We start from the raw sequence: 20604 nt of genomic DNA, 5'->3' as shown, positions 1-20604 counted from the left end.
ATATTTCAAAATTATTTATATACATCATCTATCCCTCAATCTATCCTTGCCAAGTCTCTCATGATCATGTAATACCACTGTTAGCCTCGCAGGGGGCGCTAGAGCTCCACTTTTCTTCGAAATCCTTCATTGCCAGCGAGTTAGCTTGGCGTGCTAGTAGTCACAATTGGCCGCCGGGTTTTGAGATTCCTGCGGCGGCGTCGGCGCTTCTTGACGTGGCCGGCAGAGAGGGATGCAAGACAGCTACTGCTATCCGAGCTGAGTCGCAGCATACAGCCAAAGAACGCACTCAAAAGCGGATGTAGAATTCCGAGATTGGGGTCTTGGTTGAAGCTGGGAAGAAGCTCCGGGAAGCACTAGGGCGGCTCGCTGACGTACCCCACCGGGGAGAGGAAGCCCGGATCCGGATACCGTTTGGACCGACTCCGACCCCCCACCACCCCCGTCCCAACCTCACCGGGTTAGAAAGAGCTGTCGGTTATTGACCGTATCTGGGACGTGTGGGCTGGAGCTCCGTCCATTCAACAGCTGTCGCCGGTGAATGGTGATATATTTAAGGAGGGACTCCACGGAGGGACACGCCGAGCTGCGAGCGTGTCAGCGTGCACTAACCAGCACGCTAATGATGGATAGATAACGTTTATGTAACCTCCATTGAACATTTTCCACCTCCTGAAGTTTTTATTGTGAACAATTTGACGGGATTTTACCGGGACGAATGCCGCTATCCCGGCCGTGAATAGGACAGCCAGTCAGCAAGCCGGTGGTGCGGGGGCCACTGCGGTAGTCCGACCCTCAAAGCACCATGGCCGGATTCATACCGGGCCTACTGCCGTCCAACCACTCCCAGGAGAAGCAGTTCGCCCAAGCCTACGAAGATGTCCTGGAACGATATAAAGGTAATTTTGGCAGGAGTTTTTGGGCACCAATTCTGACGCTAAAGTGGACAATATTTCCATTTGTTGTTGTTTTGCAGGATGTTAATATTTTATATGTTGCTGATTTGCATAGGGATGATAATTATTTTGAATACTTCTTTGAACAATTTTTCTCAGATTATTCTTCTGAGTGAGGGCTGTCTCGCATTTAGTTCCTATTTAGTAAAATATCATAGTTAAGAAATTGAAACATTTCAACCAAATGACAGTGAAAACGATCAAGTCAGTAGTTGTGTGCCTAATATTGTGATCCTTGCGGCGCGTATTTTAGTTCCAGTTCCATCTGCCCTCTTTTGGCTGCCCTTTTCTTCCTTTTCTAATCACTTGTGTACTTTTGGATCGGAAGCATTTTTACCGAGTCTTCCCTCCCACTCCGGCCACCATCCGTCACCTTGTGTTTGGACTGTAAATATCAACGCCGCTACCATGCACGCCAGGGTAAACGGACGTCCAGAGAATCTATGTCGGGACCACCCTCGCTATCCCTCTCCACCCCTTGTAAAACCCCCGTGACACTTTGAAAATGAATGCTCAAATAGACAACCAGTAGGCCTGATTCTTGTGTGATGGAATGGAGCTGGCTCTCTTAATTATTGATTATGCTAATGAAATGCAACTCCCCCGGTTTCAAGAGCATATGTGTGTGTGTGTGCACGAGGTTCTTTGCCATTTAGATTGCTTTTTTAGTACCCTGGCAAAACTTGTTTTGAGGTAAAGAAAGACTTTTTGGGGGAGCAGGAGGAGCAATCGTAAAATTGCGACGAATTTGAATGACTTTTGGGACTAAATCCTCCAAAATCCCGATGACAGTTAATTTGGTGATGACCTGTCTGCTTCCTAGCCTCTTTGGACTTGAACTTGCACACTCATCCCAAAACTTGTCCCTGTGCATGTGTGTTGTCAGCTGTTTGTCTGTCAGGACAAATATGTACTTGGCTCGTCGGGTATGTGGAACGGCTGGGGCGAAACCAGAGGAGGGATACGGGATACGTCTTAAATCATTCACTGTGTGTGTGTGTGTGTTTGTGTGCATGCGCTGCCGACACACAACAATGCCAGGATGTCTCCAGTCGCAGCGTCAGGGTCACTGGTGGAAAAACACCGGGTGGGACATGAGTCAAACACTCGACTGAGTCAGTGGAACAGCAGGCAGTCACGTGATTTTATTTGTTGACCCCTATTCACTGAGACATTTTAGAATTTATCTTTTAGATGATGTGTGTGTGTGGAAGCTCCGGCGTCATCACTTTGACAGGAAAGCCGACAATCGGAACTTTTTGATTGCTCGTCCAAGTGGAGGTGAAAGTCACTCAAAGACCTTCTTGCATAACAAGCGCCCTGCTGACTGTGTGCTGCTGTAACACGATCAACGGGGCGCATTGTGCGCGTCACGTCTGATGATTGGTCGCGAGGGCCGCAGCCTGCCAGTCGCAAATATTTGCCGCTCTGTGCGAATGTGTGTGTTGGCCCATTATTGTGTGTGTGTGGTGCTGTGCTGCACAGGGCTTGCATTCATGATGACTGTGCGACTTGAATCGTATGTGTGTTTTTGTCAGTATTTTTATATTTGTCAAGTTGTCGACGTGTATCGTAGCGCACGTTCCTTTTGTTCCGTCCACTTCCTAGTTGATTGGATACCGGGGGGAAAAAGTGAATGTTTGGATGCTCGGGCATGCGTGAAGAAGAAAGTAGGTCAAGTAGAAGTCAGGATGGTAGATATGCACGCATTGCCATTTTGACTGAACCGGCAAATCATCTTTGGTCCATTTTTTTCGTTGCCATAGCGAGGCGTACAAGCACTCGCCGTGGCTTGCCGTTTCCCCTGCTGGGCTCGGTCCGTCATTATTGGGTCGTTGTTAAGCTGGAGCTCCTTCTCTTAACAGGCTTTGCTCCTAATTGAGATGCTCTATAATTATCATCCTGCAGGCATCCAGCGTGCAACGTGTGACTCGAGCCACGAACGCTGCAGTCGGACCCGACTGAATTATTCATACCGTCTCCTCGCTCGTTCCCCCGCGTATTTCGTTAGCCTACTTGAAGCTATCATCGATTGCGTCGGGAAAATTGTGGGTGTTTTAAACTCATTCTTACCTCCGTCAAGGCTTTGAATTTGCTTCCTTTACCTCGGGTGCCTTAATTAGGTGGGGGCAAATAAGAGGCCAAACAAATTTAGCATGTTAGCATTCGGACACAGAGATGAATCGATGACAGTGGCGCCCCCTGTGGATGCGACAGATCGATGGCGGTCGTCGAATGGGCTCGACACCACCCCCTCGCTAATAGCCACACATCATATGTGTGTGTGTGTGTGTGTGCCATCTGCCAGAGGACTATTTAATAATCGCCCACCACTTAACTCCAAAATATAAAAAAAATATGTGTAACAATGTGGCCATATTGACTCTAATTAGCTCTGATGATAAATACTAGCAAGTGTTTTTATTGAAATGTCAGTCTCCCATTTACCAGGAAGTAGAGCTCAAAAGCCGGGTGAGGGGGGCAGGGTCCCCTTCAAGCCCCCCCTACACCAGCAGCAGGTCCCTTCTGTCACCCACCCATCCACCGCCACCTCCTTTTTCGCCGCTAATCCCGGCCTGCCGCCAACCCCGTCTGTAGTTGCCGTTCTCTGCTTCATCCCTCTATTTTTCTTTTTTTAATCTAAGCATGTAATCGCTCAATAGCATTCCAACGGGGGGTGTATGGTCCTGGTGGTGCGGGTCTTAAAGGTGTAAAGTGGTCTGAAACCATGGGGGAGGGGGAAGAGGGAGGACTGGCTGGGCGAGGGGCTGCACGGATCAGGATGTCCGGCAACTTTATTGTTTTTAATCAAATCACGTTTAATAATATGTACATGATGTCGCGGCAAAAAGTGGGAGGAGCTTTGCGGTGTTGCCGCGTGAAAGTTTTATCTCGACGCACTGAAACACTTTCACTCTTGCTTTTTACTGACTTCTGTGTGTGTGCGTGTGTGTGTAGAACATTCCTGAAATAACACAATGATGGCGGAAGGAGCGGAGGTCTGCACGTCTTAAAGCGACAGCGTCCACTCTTTCTGCTCCACGGCGCCGATCCAATTTCAACCTGCAATGTTGGCTCCGACCTAAAAGTCCGTAGAGTTGAATAATTCAGGCTTTGTGTCTAAAAAAAAAAAAAAGAGTGTGGGCAGATCCAACTGCTCTCCCCAGACAGTTCTGCATCCGCTCCTCACAAGGCCCAAATGTTCAGACGGGCGGTTCTGCTCGATGTGTTAACACGTAGAAGCTCAGACTGTCCAGATCCTTTTTCAAATTTTTTGTCACTCGTGACTCCCGAGCGCTTGTTTATTCGTCCAGTAGAATTTTTCCGTTTTATTTGATGCTTTTATTTGAGTTTCCCCGCTTCGACCCATTTGTTTGGACTTCCTGTGGGATGTCGCGTTGTCACCGGGAGACAAAAGTAATGGGACACTTCCACATAAGCTCTCGGAATGGTCACGCCGCAAAACAGCTGCGAATGATTCAGCTGATTCCCGCTCGGGGACATTTGTGAATAGCTCTCAAACATTATGTTCTAGCTCGACGGATCTTCTCACATGGCCGTCGTCTTGAGGCAAAGCCATCAAGCTAAACGGAAGCAAGTTGTTAGCGGAACAAAATAAATGGTTTCATTTGCAAGTTTAACATTCTACCAACGATATCGAAATGATATTTATTTGAATTGACATCAATAGCGAAGTGGAGTGAGGTCAACAAAGCCACAACGGAGGAGGGCACAGAGTGGCGGCATTTGTCCCAGCCCGATGAATGAAATCTTTATCCCGCCCGAACCTTCCCCCCCCCCCACCCCCGTCACTCTTCATCTGCTTTTCTCATGGTTTTTGTCGCGACTAGTCTCCCTTGCCGCACTTCCGCCCGCGTCCCGTCTTTTTTCCCTGCTAGCCCCCCCGCTGAAGCAAAAATGTACCATGCTGGATCAGCTTAAGTTCTGGAATTCAAAGCGCATAAAGCGGTCCTGGTTCGAGCCGCAGACCCGGACCGCGTCAGCTCTTTGGGAGCTTTGAGACAGGTGTTAAGGCACAACTGTCCACTTCTGCCCCACCCTGGAAAAAAAATTCTCTGGACTCCATCTTGAATGCCACGTCCAGTTGTTGGCCTTCTTTTAGTGCACCTGTCGGTCGGCCTTGGCAAAGAATTGCAATTTGCACAAAGCCTGGCCAGTAGTGTGTAATAAAACAAAACACATTTATTTATTAAATGTATTGAATTTAATCACAAAATAGCAGTCTAAATATAAAGACACCATGTGTCTCTGTGAGTTGAAATGAATATTTTTACTGCTTCACTGCCATGTCAGGAAATTAATATTTTCCAATTGCAACACTGACCCCTACAGTGCTCCGCTGGTACTGCAACTCCTTTTTTTTGACCACATCCGGTAAAAGAGACTTTCGGACCTCTGCCACTTGTTCTCTGTCAGCTGCTGCGCCGGGGTGTGTCAGGGGGTCTCCCAAAATGAGCCCATGCATGAAATGTGTGCGACGGGCGTTGCAGGGCGTGGACGCATTTCTCTCAAGCGGGTCTTTGTGCCGTGAAACGCCGATACGACACAAGTGTCATGTGATGGTGGCGATGACAGACGCGTAAACATGCTTGAGATGGTTTGCTAACATATTAAGTGATGGTGGCGACATTCCATCTCAACTCAAGTTGACGTGTGTTAAAGATGACAAATCCCATTTTTGTGTGTGTCTGCTGTTCACCAAAGGTAAACAAACACCTTTGACCTTCTTTGCACGGACACATCACATCATTTGCCGTCTTCCCTCAAATTCTCCCCGGGCAGTGTTTTGCTTGTAGACTCCACACCTCGGGGTCACTTTACTGACCCTTAAGTCAGCTTCCGTGCTGTTGCCGTGGCGACCAGTCATGCTACTGGCCCTGGTGTGTTTGTTTTGCGAACAAGGTCCTTGTGTGTGAGGACTGAGGAAAGCTTTTAAGCTATGATGTGTCAAAGCAGCTCTTGAAGTTTTGTCAGATGAGACGTAAGGGTGCGCCTTTCAATTAGTGGGGGGGGGGGGGGTAGAATGTGGTAACGTCAGTGTATGAAAGAAAAAAATACTCTGTATGTTTTTCAAATATTATAAATAAGTATTTTTCAAATTTGTCACCATCCTGCTCTTTTTATTGCCTGTGGCTCGCTTGTGTACCTAAAGAAGTGACCCATGAGCTTTGTCATTATCGACCTGTCCACCTACAGTATTGGGGTTAATTATTAATCGCCCGGCGGAGCCATTGAAGAAAAATAGAATCCTCATTCATAATTAATTAATCCATTGTTTGTGTCGTAATGCATTCCCCAAAACAAAAGTGGGCGTGTGCCGTCACAAGAATGTGACACTTCATAAGCTCTGACACACACGTAGATTGTCAGTCTTCTACAACGCTCGGCGAGACATACATGCGTCTGTGGCGATGACATCATCAGGCTGCTCAAAGTCCAGTTCCTCTATCCGGCTTAGAGCAACACACACTTGAATGGACACAAACACTCAGCTGATAGTTGGCGAGACAGACGGATTATTGCAGACGTCTTCCCTTTGACAATGTGGATCTCGGGCGTCCCTCCTCCTCCTTCTCCTTCTTTTCCTCCTCCTCGCTCACCTCAACACACCGGTCGCCTCTGACTGGCCCGGCGGGGGTGGAGGGATGAGCGCGGCGGCGGCGTACAGACAGTTCCTCCAGGACTTGGAGGACAAACGAGGTAGATAGACCGCTTTCTTTCCCAGCCGCGTCTCGACATGTTTATTTTTTGTTTCACTTGAACTTTTGCGGAGGTTACGTGCGGTGAAATGAGGAAACGGAGCTGCTCAGCAAGGCGATGGGGTGAATCAGTGTCAGCTGAGGGTTGGGCAGGAAAAAGATATGTCATACCTGCTCTTCAGGAGCTCGGCAAAATGTCACTCGCTCCATTCTGGGTTGAGTTTCGCAACTGATTGCGAGCTTTGATTGTTGTCTTGAAAGAAGAAAATATTGACACTAAGTTCAAAGTGACTTCGGGAATTATGCTTTTACGCTAATTTATACTTAAGAGCTGGCCCATCTGTTCTCTTTTGAATAAATAAAATCCCTTGGGCACAAAAAGTTGACCCTCTCCTTCAGCAGCTCGGGGTTAGTTAGCGGCGGCCGCTAATTGTTTATGTTAGCCGTCTGCTTTGTGATGGTTGACACCGGATCACGGCAGCACGTTTTTTGACAAAAGACGAGCACAGGATGGGTTTCCAGTGTCGGGTGATGCTATTAGCGCGGCAGCAGCTAAGCGCGCGTAGCGTAGCTTCCAGTGTCTGCTTGCGTTGCAGCTGGTTTAGGCAGTCACTTGACATGAGCATATGATTGACACTTTGCTAACATGAGAAAAAAAATGCACCACGGCCCCTTTAAGCATTCTTTTGAAACTATTCTGTCTTAAGTTAAGTATGTACAGATTTGTAACTTATTTACAAGTAACTTAATTTATGACACAAGAAGCATTTTGTACAGCGGCTCAAGGCAAGTCCTATGAGGACTTTCGTGGACTTTTGCGGTTAAGCTAACATTAACGGTATTGTCGCAGTCGTGTCATGAGTTTGTTTTCTAGCAAACGGCAGTCACGCGGGTTCAAAGCCAGATCCAATTGGATTAAGAGGGATTGCGAGCTTCAGTGTTTGAATTGTGAAAAAGAAGAAAGGGAAAAAGAACCCCAGCCCCTGCGTATTATACACTACGTCTTGTTTGCTAACAGTCTGATGCGATTACGCTAACCACGCTTGACCGTGTTTTCGCCCGGTTGTGATGATGGGAGGCAGGCGCAACGTGACTGTTAGCATTGCTTAGTGACTGGACTTTAGAAAGCTGGTTGATCAGGTTATGTAAATGCTCTTTCATTGCTGATAACTGGAGCTAGCTCCGTTTGAGCATTTAGAGTTTCAAATGAGGGCTTCTGGTCAGGTTTGTGAGCCAGGATCAGTGGAAAATAGGGCCGCAACCCGTTTAGGCAGTCACGTGCCACCACTCGATTTTCTATGCCGCATACTCTGTCATATATCTGACAAGGCAAAGCTAACTCCAATTTTCTTGCTAACGTTGAGCTGTGGATGGGCAGACCATCACATGCTCACTGATTTTAGCAGCAGTAAAATGTTTTGTTGAGCCGCTGGTGGTCGTCATAGCAACGTCATCTAAAATACCCACCAGAGTCTAAATGGCATCGCTACAATTTCCTGCTCATCATCTGACTCTGCCTGAGGTAGAGTTTGTAGTTCCACCTCCAATTTTTCCTTTTCCACTGGTTGCTGGATGCTTTCATGTCAGGGTTGGCGTTTTCAAGCGACTGGAAAGTTAAGATTCCAAAAAAAAAAAGGGGTTCAAATTAAGTTATTGAAGATGCCACAGTAACTTGCTAGCATGTTCGCAGTAGCCGCGCAGCAGACGTGTGTGCCGTGATAAGCGTGTTTATGCTTTCCTGCTTATCAGCGGCGTTACACTTGTGGGCGGTACCAACTCATTTTGTCACATTAGCACCAATTACAGAACCTATGGCGCCCCTCGCAGCCCAACGCGGCACGTATATAACTCCACCAACGTGAGAACATTCTCTTGACACACAAACTCCCCGTGCCGCAGACTCTGAAAGAAGCTCGTCAAGCATGTGGAACGTCTTGCAGACATAAACAAACACTCTTGAACTTGACACCTAAAACCAACCCGTTTAGTCGGCGTGGCTTCCTGATGCTTTTAACAAGACACTTTAACTAGCCAAAGCAATAAAGCATTAGCGGGGCGGCCCTGTCGGCATTGCCATGCCTCAGTTTGTGTGGTCACGTGACTTGACGTCACGGCCTTCCCTGACAGCGCCGTAATTAACTCCCGTGTCGGGGGGGCAGGGTCAAGTGGCGCAATAAAAGACCAGAAAATGGGACGGGATCTTAATAGATGCGCGTCCATGGCAACGACAACAGCCGGGGTTAAAATGGAGGGCCCGTTTGCTGCGGCGTTGTGTTCAATTCCCGTGTATTTGTGTACACTCTTCACATTCTTGGCCCCTTCAGACCCTTTCATTGTGCTTCCCCTTCATTTGGCCTTTTCCCATCGCTGACCTTCTCCGCTCGTCGTTCCTCTTTGTCTTTGCCGCTCTCACGGCCCCCCCCCGGGAACATTTCCTGGCTGGCACAAATGTGCCCTTGGCAAGAATTCGCCACTCTGCACCTGTTTAAACCTGCTTTCTACTTTTAAATGGTACCAAACCTGGCTTTATTTAAAGTTAAAATATTCTGCAGCCCGTTGAGGCGGTCTGCTGCCGCAGCCTGTTTAGGCAGTTGAGCATTCAAAAATATCAGATCATCATGATAAATTCTTTCCTTCTCAAATACAAATACATCAACCCACTCTCTGCTTCCCGGAGAAAACTTTGAATGAAACTTTTCTCACGAGGTCATAAATCTTTACTTTCCGTGGTCGCCTCCCTCCTTTCCCACCCTCCGTCTCCATTCAGGATTCTCCGTGTGGTCTTACTTTGCTCCCCCCCCATCCCTAATTATAACAGCAACTGATATTTAAAGAGTCACTTGAAAGTAACAACGATCACACGCATATATTCTTTATCCTCTGCAAAAAGCAGTTGTCAGCTTGTTGACTTTATGTAGACCGTTGTAATATTTTGCTGATTTTTTTTAGTGTGTTAAATTGATATGTCAGCCCTTTCCCCTCATCCTGCTCATCAAGTTTCCTCCTAACACAGAGCTGTCATTTTGAGTTTGTGTGTGTGTGTGTGTGTGTGTGTGTGGGCCGCATCTCAGTTATTGTGTTGGCGTGACCTTGCTGCGCTGTCTGCGAAGGACGCTGACTTGGACAATTTGGAAGGGGGGTGGGGTGGAGGGCGCTAAAAACTGCAGTCGGGATATGAGAGACTTAAATGCGCAGTAGTTTTGCAACGCAAAAATGTCTATCAGCTGTAATGTTGTGGTTGTAACAATAAATTGGAGAATAATTTCATAAAAAAAAAGAAAAGTGCTCACGTTTGAGAGGACCAATATGTTTGTTATTCCGGTTTGTAGTGCAGTTGTAGACCACTGCTGCAGAAAATGTGAAGGATAGCAAAGTTAGTAGTTCCCGGTGTGACTTGGTTTCCGTGGTCTCTCCTGCCCCCTTGTGGTGAGCAGTGGTGCAACCACACTTGTGGTCTCTCCTCACTATTTATATGCTTGTCTTATTCCTACTCTTCATGCATTCCTTTGTTCATGTAGTTATTTGCTCTCGCTAGAAGTTCAGTCAGTGCACAGAACCTCACCAAGTCCACCAAAGTGTGAAAAAAAGAAGTCAGGTGTCAGCTGATGTCCAAACGGTAAAAATATCAAGATCAAAAATATCACAGCGTCACTCTGCTCGTGGCAACGCCGGCTAACACCAAAACACAAACACACAGTCCCGCTTCACCCTCCTGTCACTCTCTTTATGGGTTATATATTTTTTGCATATACACACACGACTTGCATATTTAAATGATTTCACTTTACCGCAGCCCATTGATTCAGTCAGCTGTTTTGCGTATATCAGTGAAGTTTGTGGCTTCCTACTTTCCAGTTTCATTCGTCCAAATGCTCTCCTACAATGTGATTGGAGGAACTGGAATCCACTGTGGGGAGTGAGTGAGGTTTAGAGAGAGAGAGAGAGGTTGAGCGAGGGCATTTCCATGGAAAGAAGCCCTGTGCACTTGTTAAGCTGGCTCGTTTTGTGTTTGTGATCCCATGAGATGCTTTCGTCTTCCTTTGGATCCTAACCAGGCGTCTTTTTTGGAGGGGTGGGGGGGTATGGACTTCCTGTGTGACCCTACCGTCATAGCGCCCATCTTAGTGGTAACGGTGCATTTCCTCACCGTAGCCGGCTTCTGGTTCTACCGCCGGCGTCGCCGTCATCGTCAGCGTCTCCTCGCGCCACATTTGCTTGAAGAAGGTAATAACTGCCCAAACAGGAAGGAAGTAGATCTTGTCATATTAGATATGAGACACTTCCTGTTGACGCTCCACCCACTTTTTATATTTCTGTTAGCATCCCGTTAGCTTTTCTGTTCCAGGTAGCATCCTATTACCTTTTTGGCCTTTCAGAAATAGACACCTGTTGCCTTGTCAGGTTTTAGCATGTAGCATTAGCGCTCTGGGCCCAGTTCTATTTTAAAGGCAGACACGTTGTTTCTCCAGTTACCGTGAAACAACCCGCGTATTTGCTCGTGCTCCGAGTCCATATTTGGATCTTAAAGTGGGGCCATGCTTTATCAGACGCTTTGTTCAAACTGTTGGCTGTTTGTACCGTGAGCTGCCAGTAAGCCACTTGTGTGTTGTTGTTTTTTTTCCTCCTCACACTTAACTTGCTGGATGATCAAAAATAGGTTTCATTCTGATTTTTGGACAATTTTTTTTAATCCCGATTTAATACCGGTGTCCCTCAGGGCTGTATCTTGGGGCCCCAAGTGTTTTCTTTGTCTTGTTTGTTTAAAACCAAATTCCTCTTGTAACCTTTGATTTGTTTATGTTGTCACCCGCATCTAGCAATTCGGCTGAACTTCGAGCTCGGGTCACATTGCAGGCTTAGCATCTTAAGCCCATTTAGGATTTGTTGCTTTTGCGCGAGACACGCGACTGATTTGATCTGCTTGCAATGCGGTTGGCTCGAATAGTAACTCGCTACTTTGGCTTGAGAAGGGAAACAAATGCTGAGCTCTCTGCGCTGACCGATGGCAACGTATTTTGCTTGCTTTACCTTTTATGCTACAAGTGTACCTAATGTTATGGTCCTTGAGTGCGAGGAGGAACACCAAGTGACTCGTGAGAGCAATTTAAATAATTTGGTTTTACGCGATGTAATGTCCCGTGAGTTCATAAATCGATTAGAATATAATGTTTATAAAATGTTTGTTTCAAATGGCCACACGAGGGCGGTACGCTGCACGCTCCTCTGTTGACACGCTAATTGTAGGCTGCTGCTTAGTGGTATGGACACTTTGTGGGTAGCTTGCTCTTCAGGTCCATGTGGGATTAAAGACTGACAATTAAACAGAGTGAAACTGAAAAGGAGAGGATGCCAAGAGAAGGAAGGGTGAGCGAGGGAGATTAGAGCGAGAGTAGCACTAATCGGAGTTGCTCTGGTGTGAGTCTGCTTCATGTCAAGTTGATGCCAGACCGGAAGCCGGAAAGAGATGGGAGTCCCTCGGAGGTGGAAAAAGGCTTTGATACTTTAATCTGCACATGAAAGCCGTCACTTTCTCTTTTTTCTTAAATGGATTTTGAAGAATTTGACTCAGCATCCTCTTTGGTGTCGCCTCTCTCCCGCTTGGCATGACACAGCAAAATTTTTCTCCTGGCAGGATGCGAGGAGGCAAGGGAGGCGGAGCTTCTGCGTTGTAAGGATTGCGATTGGATGCAGGCTTTTAAAATCAGGAACAATTACAGACTTGGCTGACTGGCCTTGAAGGCTGCCTGACGATGGACACGAGCCTAAAAGCACAAGAGACTCAAAAGGGTGGCAGCCGGTGTAAAAATAGAACTTGGTTAGCATGGCAGAGTGAGGCGAGAAGATGAGGAAGTGCCCCGTAGAGCCTCGGCCAGCTGATCTCTGCACAAGGCGGGGGAAGTGAAGTCATCGAGCTAAGAGGCGGGGCTTAGGGAGACGAGGCATCCTGACACAACACGTGTGGAGAGTACAGAAGCGAGCGAGCAACCGGCCAGCCGAGGTGATATGGCGGGAGAGGACGGCTGATTGGGACTTAGTGGGCGGCGGCTAAGGATTAGCACGTCTCGTGGACACTCTTTTGGAGACTATGTGGCCTGATTACCGGAATGAGTCTTGCCTCAACGCCCACCTGTACTCGCGCATGTGCTGTGCAGGTCAGTGCGTGTGTGTGTGTTTAGGAGGGTGTGTGTGTGAGAACCAATGCGTGTTTCACAGAGGTTTGTGTGTGCATGTCAACAAGACTTGCCCATTGTATCCCCGATGAGTGCCACTGTGTGACAGTTACCTCCAAACCGCGATGCAGCACACACACATTCATCTCGTATGATACATTCATCCACTTAGTGTGTGTGAGTGAGACATCAAAGTGGCGGAAAGCATATTTGCTCTCAGCTGAGGCACCCGGACAGCAGGTTTGGGAAGCAAGGCGTGTTGCAGTGTCGTGAAACTATGTCGCAAGTGCCTGTTGAAATAAGATGGCTCTGCCTTCCTGCTTGACTTCTATACATTAGAGATATTTATCCTGCTTCATTCAACATCCTCCCGGCTTTAAAGCTGATTGATTTATTAGCGGTCGCTAATGGACCTCATGTTGTGGTCATGACCTTTTGCCACTTTGCAGCACAAACACTACAATGCGCCACTCAAGTGTGTGAACAAAAACAATGGTTGCCCGTTCGCCACAATAAAGGCTCTTCCCAATCTCTGTCGATTTACTGGAAAAGTTGTGTGTGTGAGGGGAAATCCAGCACGATCATAATGAAAGTGAGTGTTTTTCGGGCGACATCGCTAACGCTCCTCTTTCTCGATTCCCTGCAGACGAGCGCGACAGAGTTCAGAAGAAGACGTTCACAAAGTGGGTCAACAAGCATCTCATCAAGGTACCGTCTTTCCTACACATTTGTCGTTCACTATTCACCCATTGCCGGTGAATATTGTGCTCTTGAAACACAAAGTGCAGTGGTGTCAAGAAAATCGGTTGCTAGGTTATATCTATTTGTCTGTTACACTGCCCCCTAGTGGCTACATGGGAAGGAGCAGCACAATGCGCGTTAAATTGATGCAAAAACGACGTTCAATTCTTTACATTACAATTTGATGAAGCAATGAATTAATATTTTGGGGGCCATTTTTCTTATTTGATAAAACACATGATTAAAAGCAATCGCCACCGTACGGGTCCTTCTCTTCGGATTCGATGTTACCGACAGCCGGTAGCCGTTTGTGTCGCAGCTGTGAAGTGCACCGGGCGGCTTTGTAATCTGCGCACAAACGGCGGTCGCCAGGAATGGAATGCGGGGCGTCCGTGTCAAACGACTGAGGACAGAAACGTCAGTACGACCTCGTAACTGTGAGGCAACTGCGCTGACAGCCACCGCTGGCACATGAAACTCGATACCGGCCGGTATGCAAATGTAGGTCACGGATCACTAAACAGCATTTGGGCTGAGTGCTGGGATACCATGCATTAAAAAAAATCGAAAAATATATTTCAAAATGGCTAATCCTGGACTAGCACCTTGTAAACAAACACGCCCCCTAGTGGTGTTTATAAGCTACTGACCATTTGCCTTTTGAGTGACCTCATCCTTGCCAGTTTGCTCAGTACATTGCAAACCTTGAGTTTAATATTTCATCTGCACGCACAGGTGCATGTGTGTGTAGTGTACACACAGCTATTTTTGCTGGTATATGCACACACACACACACACACACCAATGCAGTAGATAAGGAAGTTGTGTTTCAGTAGAACAGCTTCAAAGTAGAGTGGCTAATCGGAACTAATAAAAGTGCCTACAGGCATCCAAGTCACATTTGCACAAAGAGGTGGTTGCATCCGTCAGAATGTCAGTGACACGTCTTAAAAGTCGCCCAGCTCTTGTTAGCTCCAGCGAATGTTTCAGTAACAAGCTGTTAGTCCTCACTAAAATTCCTTTCACCTTGTTATCAACAACCCAGTTTAATCGCCCTGATTTACAAGTTCATATGGTTGTGTGGAATGGGCAGGCCCGTCTCCCTCTTGTGGTGATATGTGGCACTGCAGCATCTCTCCAATTTGATGAAGTGCCACTGAACTTCAGCCAGGCAGAAAAGTCGTAGCAACACACACGGACGCATCCTTGACTCTCGTCCTTGTTTGTATTTTCCACGACGTGCTTCCATTGCTCTCGCCAGCTTCTCGTCGCCATGCCGACCGTCCTCGACCGCCCCTCATATGCGTTGGCAGAGGTGCCTTTGGGACTTTGCCAATGAAATCGACTCTTAAGAATAAATGGGTTGGGATTTCCAACGTCCTCACCATTGCTGTGCTCTCGATCCCGCAGGTGAGGAAACATATCAGCGACCTCTACGAGGACCTGAGAGATGGACACAACCTCATCTCCTTGCTGGAGGTTCTCTCTGGCGTCACCCTGGTAGGGCTCAACTCGTTCTCTTCCCATTCACTCTCACGCTCTCCGACTCTCGCGCTGCCTCAAGCTCTCGTACGCGGTCAGGTGACTCTCCTTGTTACACCTCCCCGCTGTCAAGACGATGCTGACGTCAGAACCGCCATCTGCGTCCCAATCAATTGTTCCTTCACCCATCTTCATGGCCTCCTTTTCTTTTCATCCCTCCCTCCCTCCACCGTTACCATAGCAACCCAGAAGCACCCCCTTCCTGAAAAGGGCGTGCCCCTCGCGTGCGCCTCCTCTCATCCTGCTCGTGGTGGAGGACGGTGATGATGATGATGATAATGAGGAGGAGGAAGGAGGAGCTCAGGGAGTAGGTGCCCGATTGCCCCCTGCCGCCCTCTAGGTGGCGCTATGGGGCTGCATGAGTGTGGATGACAGCACAGAGGAATGCCTCAAGGAAATAAAACTTATTATAGATTTGATGTGCTTCACATAATTCAACATTTTAAAGCACAAAGTGGAAATACGGAAATGAAATAATATTCAAGCTGGATATGGAAAGTTTTCACTAATCTTGTGTGAAATTCCCTTTTTGTCACCTTCTAATCCCTTCTTTGCAGTCCGCATGTCTTTACACGTGCACCGGCAATCGAATTCTGATTTTTTTTTTTTTTTTTTTTTTGCACGCTACAACAGTTCAGTTATTTCGTCTCCTCATTATTCTTGTCCGTGTGTGTGTTCCAGCCCAGAGAGAAGGGCCGCATGAGATTCCATCGGCTGCAGAATGTCCAAATAGCTCTGGACTTCCTAAAGCAAAGACAAGTACGTTGTCTTCTCCTCCTCGCGTCTTTAAGCGTTTTTTTTTTTTTTTTTTTTTTAATGACGGCCGCTCTCCTGCTTCCAGGTCAAACTTGTCAACATCAGAAATGATGACATCACCGACGGGAACCCCAAACTCACACTGGGTCTCATCTGGACCATCATCCTCCACTTCCAGGTCTGTTCCAGCTCTTCCTTCCTGTTCCTGCACAATTTATTAGCTGGTGCTCCTGTCCAGATATTAAAATCGTGAAGGTGACAGTGGCGGCCGGCTTGCTGCAGAAACGCGCTGGCAAAGCAGCGGCATGGCCGTGACTCAGCATGTCTATGTGTGTGTGTGTGTGTGTGGAGGGAGGCCAGCTTGTGGCTTGGACCTCACTTGACATTCCGATCATGGAAAGTACGAACAGTACTTGTGTGAGCTAATTATAAAAAAAACATGTGGGTCATAGCTGACGCTTGGCGTATTCCACTTAAGAATCAGGTTCAAAAAAATGAGGACACCTCTGTGATGCTTTTGGTGCTTTTTGGCGGGTTTGTTTTGATTCGACGTGGCCCAAAAAATGTCACAGCAGCACCGCTAATCCTCTTAGTGATGCAACGTGTCACGTGTTGAATGTTACTGTTTCATGCTAGCACAGAGGCTGTCAACGTAGCGATCGGCTCCAGCGTGTGGATGGTTAACAAGCGAGAGAGCAGCAACAAGGAAGTGGAAAAGGAGGAGGAGGAGAGTCGTGTGAGTGAGCAAGAGGGAGGGAGGGTTGCTTTCTATGTGAGAAAGTGACAGAGGAGGAGGAGAGAGCGAGAATGGAAGCTGCAGCGGCAGCCGGGAGATAAAAAAGCTTTTCCTCTGCTGACGAGCGAGCGAGCGAGCGAGGGAGGGAGAGAGAAAGCAGGCAGACGTCGTGAACCGGGCGAGGGGGAGGCCGAGAAGCTGTGACACCGTAACTCGTCTCGAGGAGGAGACGCCCTGTCAACCGAGTTGCTGAACATCAGACCTTAGCGTCAACTGATGATCTCAGGAGCAAGGGGGATCTGCTAGCGGAGCTAAAGCTCCCCTCCGGGGGGGGGGGGGGCAAGGACAGATCGAGGCTGGTGGTCCTTGCGCAAACTCTGGATTTGTTGTGCCGTCCGTCGCACTGCGCCACCTGATGGAGGCTCGAGCTGGCACGCTGACAAAAGCTTTACGGCCGGCTGGCAGCAATGAATGAAACTCCTCGACGTGGCTGACGTCAGTCTCGAGATCGAAGAAGAAGTCGGCCACGCTCGCTCGTTTCTCCGCAGCTGGCGTCCACCGGGAAACAACGTGCAAGCAGAAAGGATTTCCACATGATGCCATGCCTGCCGGGAATTAGTCGCCGCTATGTTTTGAAGTCTGCAAGACCAGCAGCTCACGCCGACGACAACCGTCCAGCAATCTGCGAGACGATTGGCCGAGCTCGGCAGCATCCCGTCTTTGCATTGGTCGGCCGTGCTCGGTGTTTCCCTCGCAACCAATCGGGACGCCGCGCACGGCTCGGAAAGCGCAGCTTTCATTCACTACACGGAACATCCACCGCATCTCCTTTTAATACCTCCTCCGGATCGGAACCCCACCGGGGATGACCTTTCACCCACTCAAAGCCACGCGGATTTTCCTGCTTCTGGTGTGCCCCCGCGTCCTTGAACGCTCACAGAAGTCTTCCGGATATTAAAAAAAAAAACATAAATAGGGCAGGTGCTATGTGTGTGCTGATTCTCTGACTGCGGCTTGAGAGTGCAGGCACTCTCACAAGATGACCACGTAAGATGCGGCGGGGTGGGGGTGAAGCGGCCACTGAATCATTTATCGGCTGAGGAAGGTTCCATCTCGCAGCGCGCATCCATATTGTTTGTCAGCTCCTATATGCTTTCCCATTCGGGACTCAAGACGAGAAGATGGGGAACTCCATGGGTTGCGTCAGGGCTCCGCCAGACTCTGAACTTGTCGGAGAGCCTCCGCTGTCATCCAAGAAGCGATTACGTTTCAGGCGGAGGCGCAAGGGACGCAAAAACAGGAAAGTCGATGTCCAAGATGCCGTCGAGGCGAAGCCTTCTTTTCAAGGAACTTTGGACTCTCCTCTAACGTTGGAACACTCCAGGATGCTTTCGCCCGTATCTGCGTATTCTCCCACCGTCAACCTTCCCCAAGCTCAGCGTAGTCCCAAACTCAGTCCGGGCTGGAGAGGAATTTTCTGTCTCCCCGGCGAGGAAGACGCCGCCAGTGCCATCGTGGACGTCTCCAGCATCCCTGGCCAAACTGCCGCCACCGCGGTGACTCCGGGTGGTAGCGCCACCCCGGGAGGGGGGAGGCTCTGCCGCGTTCGAGAGAAAGTCCACGGCGTCCTGGAGAAACCTTCTGTGCTTGAAGAAGAGAAAGCAAAGGGTGAGAGGACGCTGCCTGAAAGGATTCAACGACGGCAAGTCGAGACGATGCCTTCTTCGGGAGAGCACAACGGCGTGGTCCACATCCGAGAGGTGGATGGGAAGCTCTGCGTGGTGCAGACGGTGTACCCCAGCGATTACGGCTCTCCGGCATGGAGGGCCCAAAGTGACCGTGAAGTGGAGGTCCACAAAGAGGCTCCTGCTCCTTTCCCGGTTGCAGGACCTATTCTCAAAGTCCACCTGTCGGAGGACGAAGGAGACACGCAAGAGGAGGCCTTCGACCAAATATGGATGGCGGACAACATGGCCGCCGCCGAAGGACTTAGCTTACACACGCCGAGTCGAGCGCAGGAGAGATACTCTCTCTTGGAGTCGGGCTACGCCAGCGACCTCCCGCTGACCTCGCCAGAAACGGCCGTCACCACTCCCAGCCGGGGGGACTGGCAGACGTTGCTAAGCGCTAGCTCGGAGGAGAAACTGGACGCGGCGGCGGCGGAGACGGCGCTGCAGCAACGGGCTGCAACTACACAACTGCCGCAGGTCAGCGCAGATCTAAAAAACTGGTTCTTGAAGAAACCAGCAGGAGTTCTCCTAATTCGGATTTATTTGCTCCACTTAAGCATTTTGCATTTTTTATCAGGCATGTGAGTGGGCGACTGTTGGTGCCTCCAACATGTCTCTGTCATTGGGCTTCTAATGATGCCTTGTCTGAATGTTATCAGGCACAATGGCCTTGTGTTTCCTGCCTCTGTCCCAAGAGTCTAATCAAGGCGGCACAGAGCATCTTGCCTTTTTTTTTTTACTTCCTTGCTCTTTATTTGCGTTTGGATTGAAATGACTGTTAGGATTCCCATAAATATTCATTCGGAGCTTCTCTGCCGCCATCAGGGCGATGCAGAAATGTGCCGCATAGCTGCCAGGTTGATGCTAGGTGCACTTTGCTGAGTCACTGCTGTGTCTGCACACATTTGAAAATATTCTCTTGAGCTGATGTGGCCTTGGAATGATGATGAGGGTGAAATGAAACCGCCTCGGCACGCTAAGCTCAACTCGTTGACTTTGAGAGTCATGGCCGCCATGAGCCGTTGGAATAATCCATTTGAGTTGGCTAAATAGTCTGTTCCCATGGCAACCACACACAGGATATTTTACTAAAGGTTCCAGGTTCTAACAAAATGGTCGGGCTGATTTTGGGGGGCGTTTCCGTTTGTATTCCGACGCAGATTTCCGAGATTTACGTGTGCGGCGAGTCGGGCGACCTCACCGCCAAGGAGAAGCTGCTGCTATGGAGCCAGCAGGCCACCGAAGCCTACCCGGGCCTCCGCTGTGTCAACTTCACCTCGTCGTGGAGCGACGGACGCATGTTCAACGCTCTGCTGCACCGATACAGGTTAGTGTACACAATTGGGAATCGCAGCTGCCGGCTTTGCCTCTCAATTTTATTATTTTTTTTAATTATCCTCCCTAACAAGACCCGACCTGATCAACATGGAGGCGGTGGCACAGCAGAGCAACCGTGAGAACCTCGAGCAGGCCTTTGAGATTGCCGAGTCGCTAGGGGTGACCAGACTGCTGGACGCCGAGGGTGAGGAAACATTTTACGCTCCACGCTGGACGGACTTTTATTAACTGCTGTGACTTTTGACTTTGGAGGAGGAACTCTTCAGTTGCACTTAATAATAATCTATTATGTCGCAGTTCAAAAGCTCAGATTTTTTTCTCTATTTTTCTATTAGTGGATGAATATTTTTAAATTGTAATTATTTTAATAATAAATAATACAATTTCTTTTTTTCCCAGACGTGGATGTTGCGTCCCCAGACGAGAAGTCGGTCATCACGTACGTCTCGTCCATCTATGACGCCTTCCCCAAAATCCCAGAGGGAGGCGAGGGCATTGTCGCACACGTATGACCCAATCAATGTCATTTATTTGCCTTTTTGTCATACCGCCACGTCACTCAAATGTTCTTATTTTGAACATTTCAGGAAGTGGATCAGCGCTGGTCCGAGTATCAGTCCAAGTTCTTGTCTCTGCTCCAATGGAGCCGCCAGCAAACGGCCATCATGGCTAACAGGAACTTTCCACAGAACCCAGTAGAACTCAAGGTGAAGCCTTGTTTTAGTTTTTCTTTCCTCAGCCAGTCACTGAAAAAAGGTCTCTCATGTTCCTGCAGGCACTTTACAACGAATACGTCCACTTTAAGGAGACGGAGATTCCCGCTAAAGAGCTGGAAAAAAGTCACGTGGAACACCTCTATAAACTTCTGGAGGTAATTATTCGCCGCGCCGTTGTTATCGTCAACACACAATGACC

General features: G+C 48.6%; 1 protein-coding gene across 19 annotated transcripts in view; it reads left to right on the top strand.

Moving 5' to 3' along the window:
* The first annotated feature begins 165 nt into the window (after positions 1-165).
* macf1a (microtubule actin crosslinking factor 1a) overlaps positions 166-20604 on the top strand; it is a 61746-nt gene continuing 41307 nt past the window's right edge. For 5 of the 19 annotated variants that reach the window (XM_061267854.1, XM_061267852.1, XM_061267847.1 and 2 more), the window contains exons 1-6: positions 16656-18828; positions 19512-19678; positions 19761-19873; positions 20089-20195; positions 20277-20396; positions 20465-20560. In XM_061267854.1, coding sequence (XP_061123838.1) covers positions 17803-18828; positions 19512-19678; positions 19761-19873; positions 20089-20195; positions 20277-20396; positions 20465-20560 — 1629 coding nt within the window. In that variant the 5' untranslated portion in view covers positions 16656-17802. Of the gene's footprint in view, positions 900-6335; positions 6678-10653; positions 10901-12404; positions 12829-13492; positions 13555-14997; positions 15088-15310; positions 15437-15810; positions 15889-15970; positions 16064-16655; positions 18829-19511; positions 19679-19760; positions 19874-20088; positions 20196-20276; positions 20397-20464; positions 20561-20604 lie in introns of those variants that run through there. The other 14 variants (XM_061267846.1, XM_061267853.1, XM_061267850.1 and 11 more) reach the window with 8 other exon arrangements.

This window comes from Syngnathus typhle, linkage group LG20 (genome assembly GCF_033458585.1).
Source record: "Syngnathus typhle isolate RoL2023-S1 ecotype Sweden linkage group LG20, RoL_Styp_1.0, whole genome shotgun sequence".
Lineage (NCBI taxonomy): Eukaryota > Metazoa > Chordata > Actinopteri > Syngnathiformes > Syngnathidae > Syngnathus > Syngnathus typhle.
Note: the sequence above shows the minus strand (reverse complement) of the source record. Positions and strands in the feature narration are given on the sequence as shown.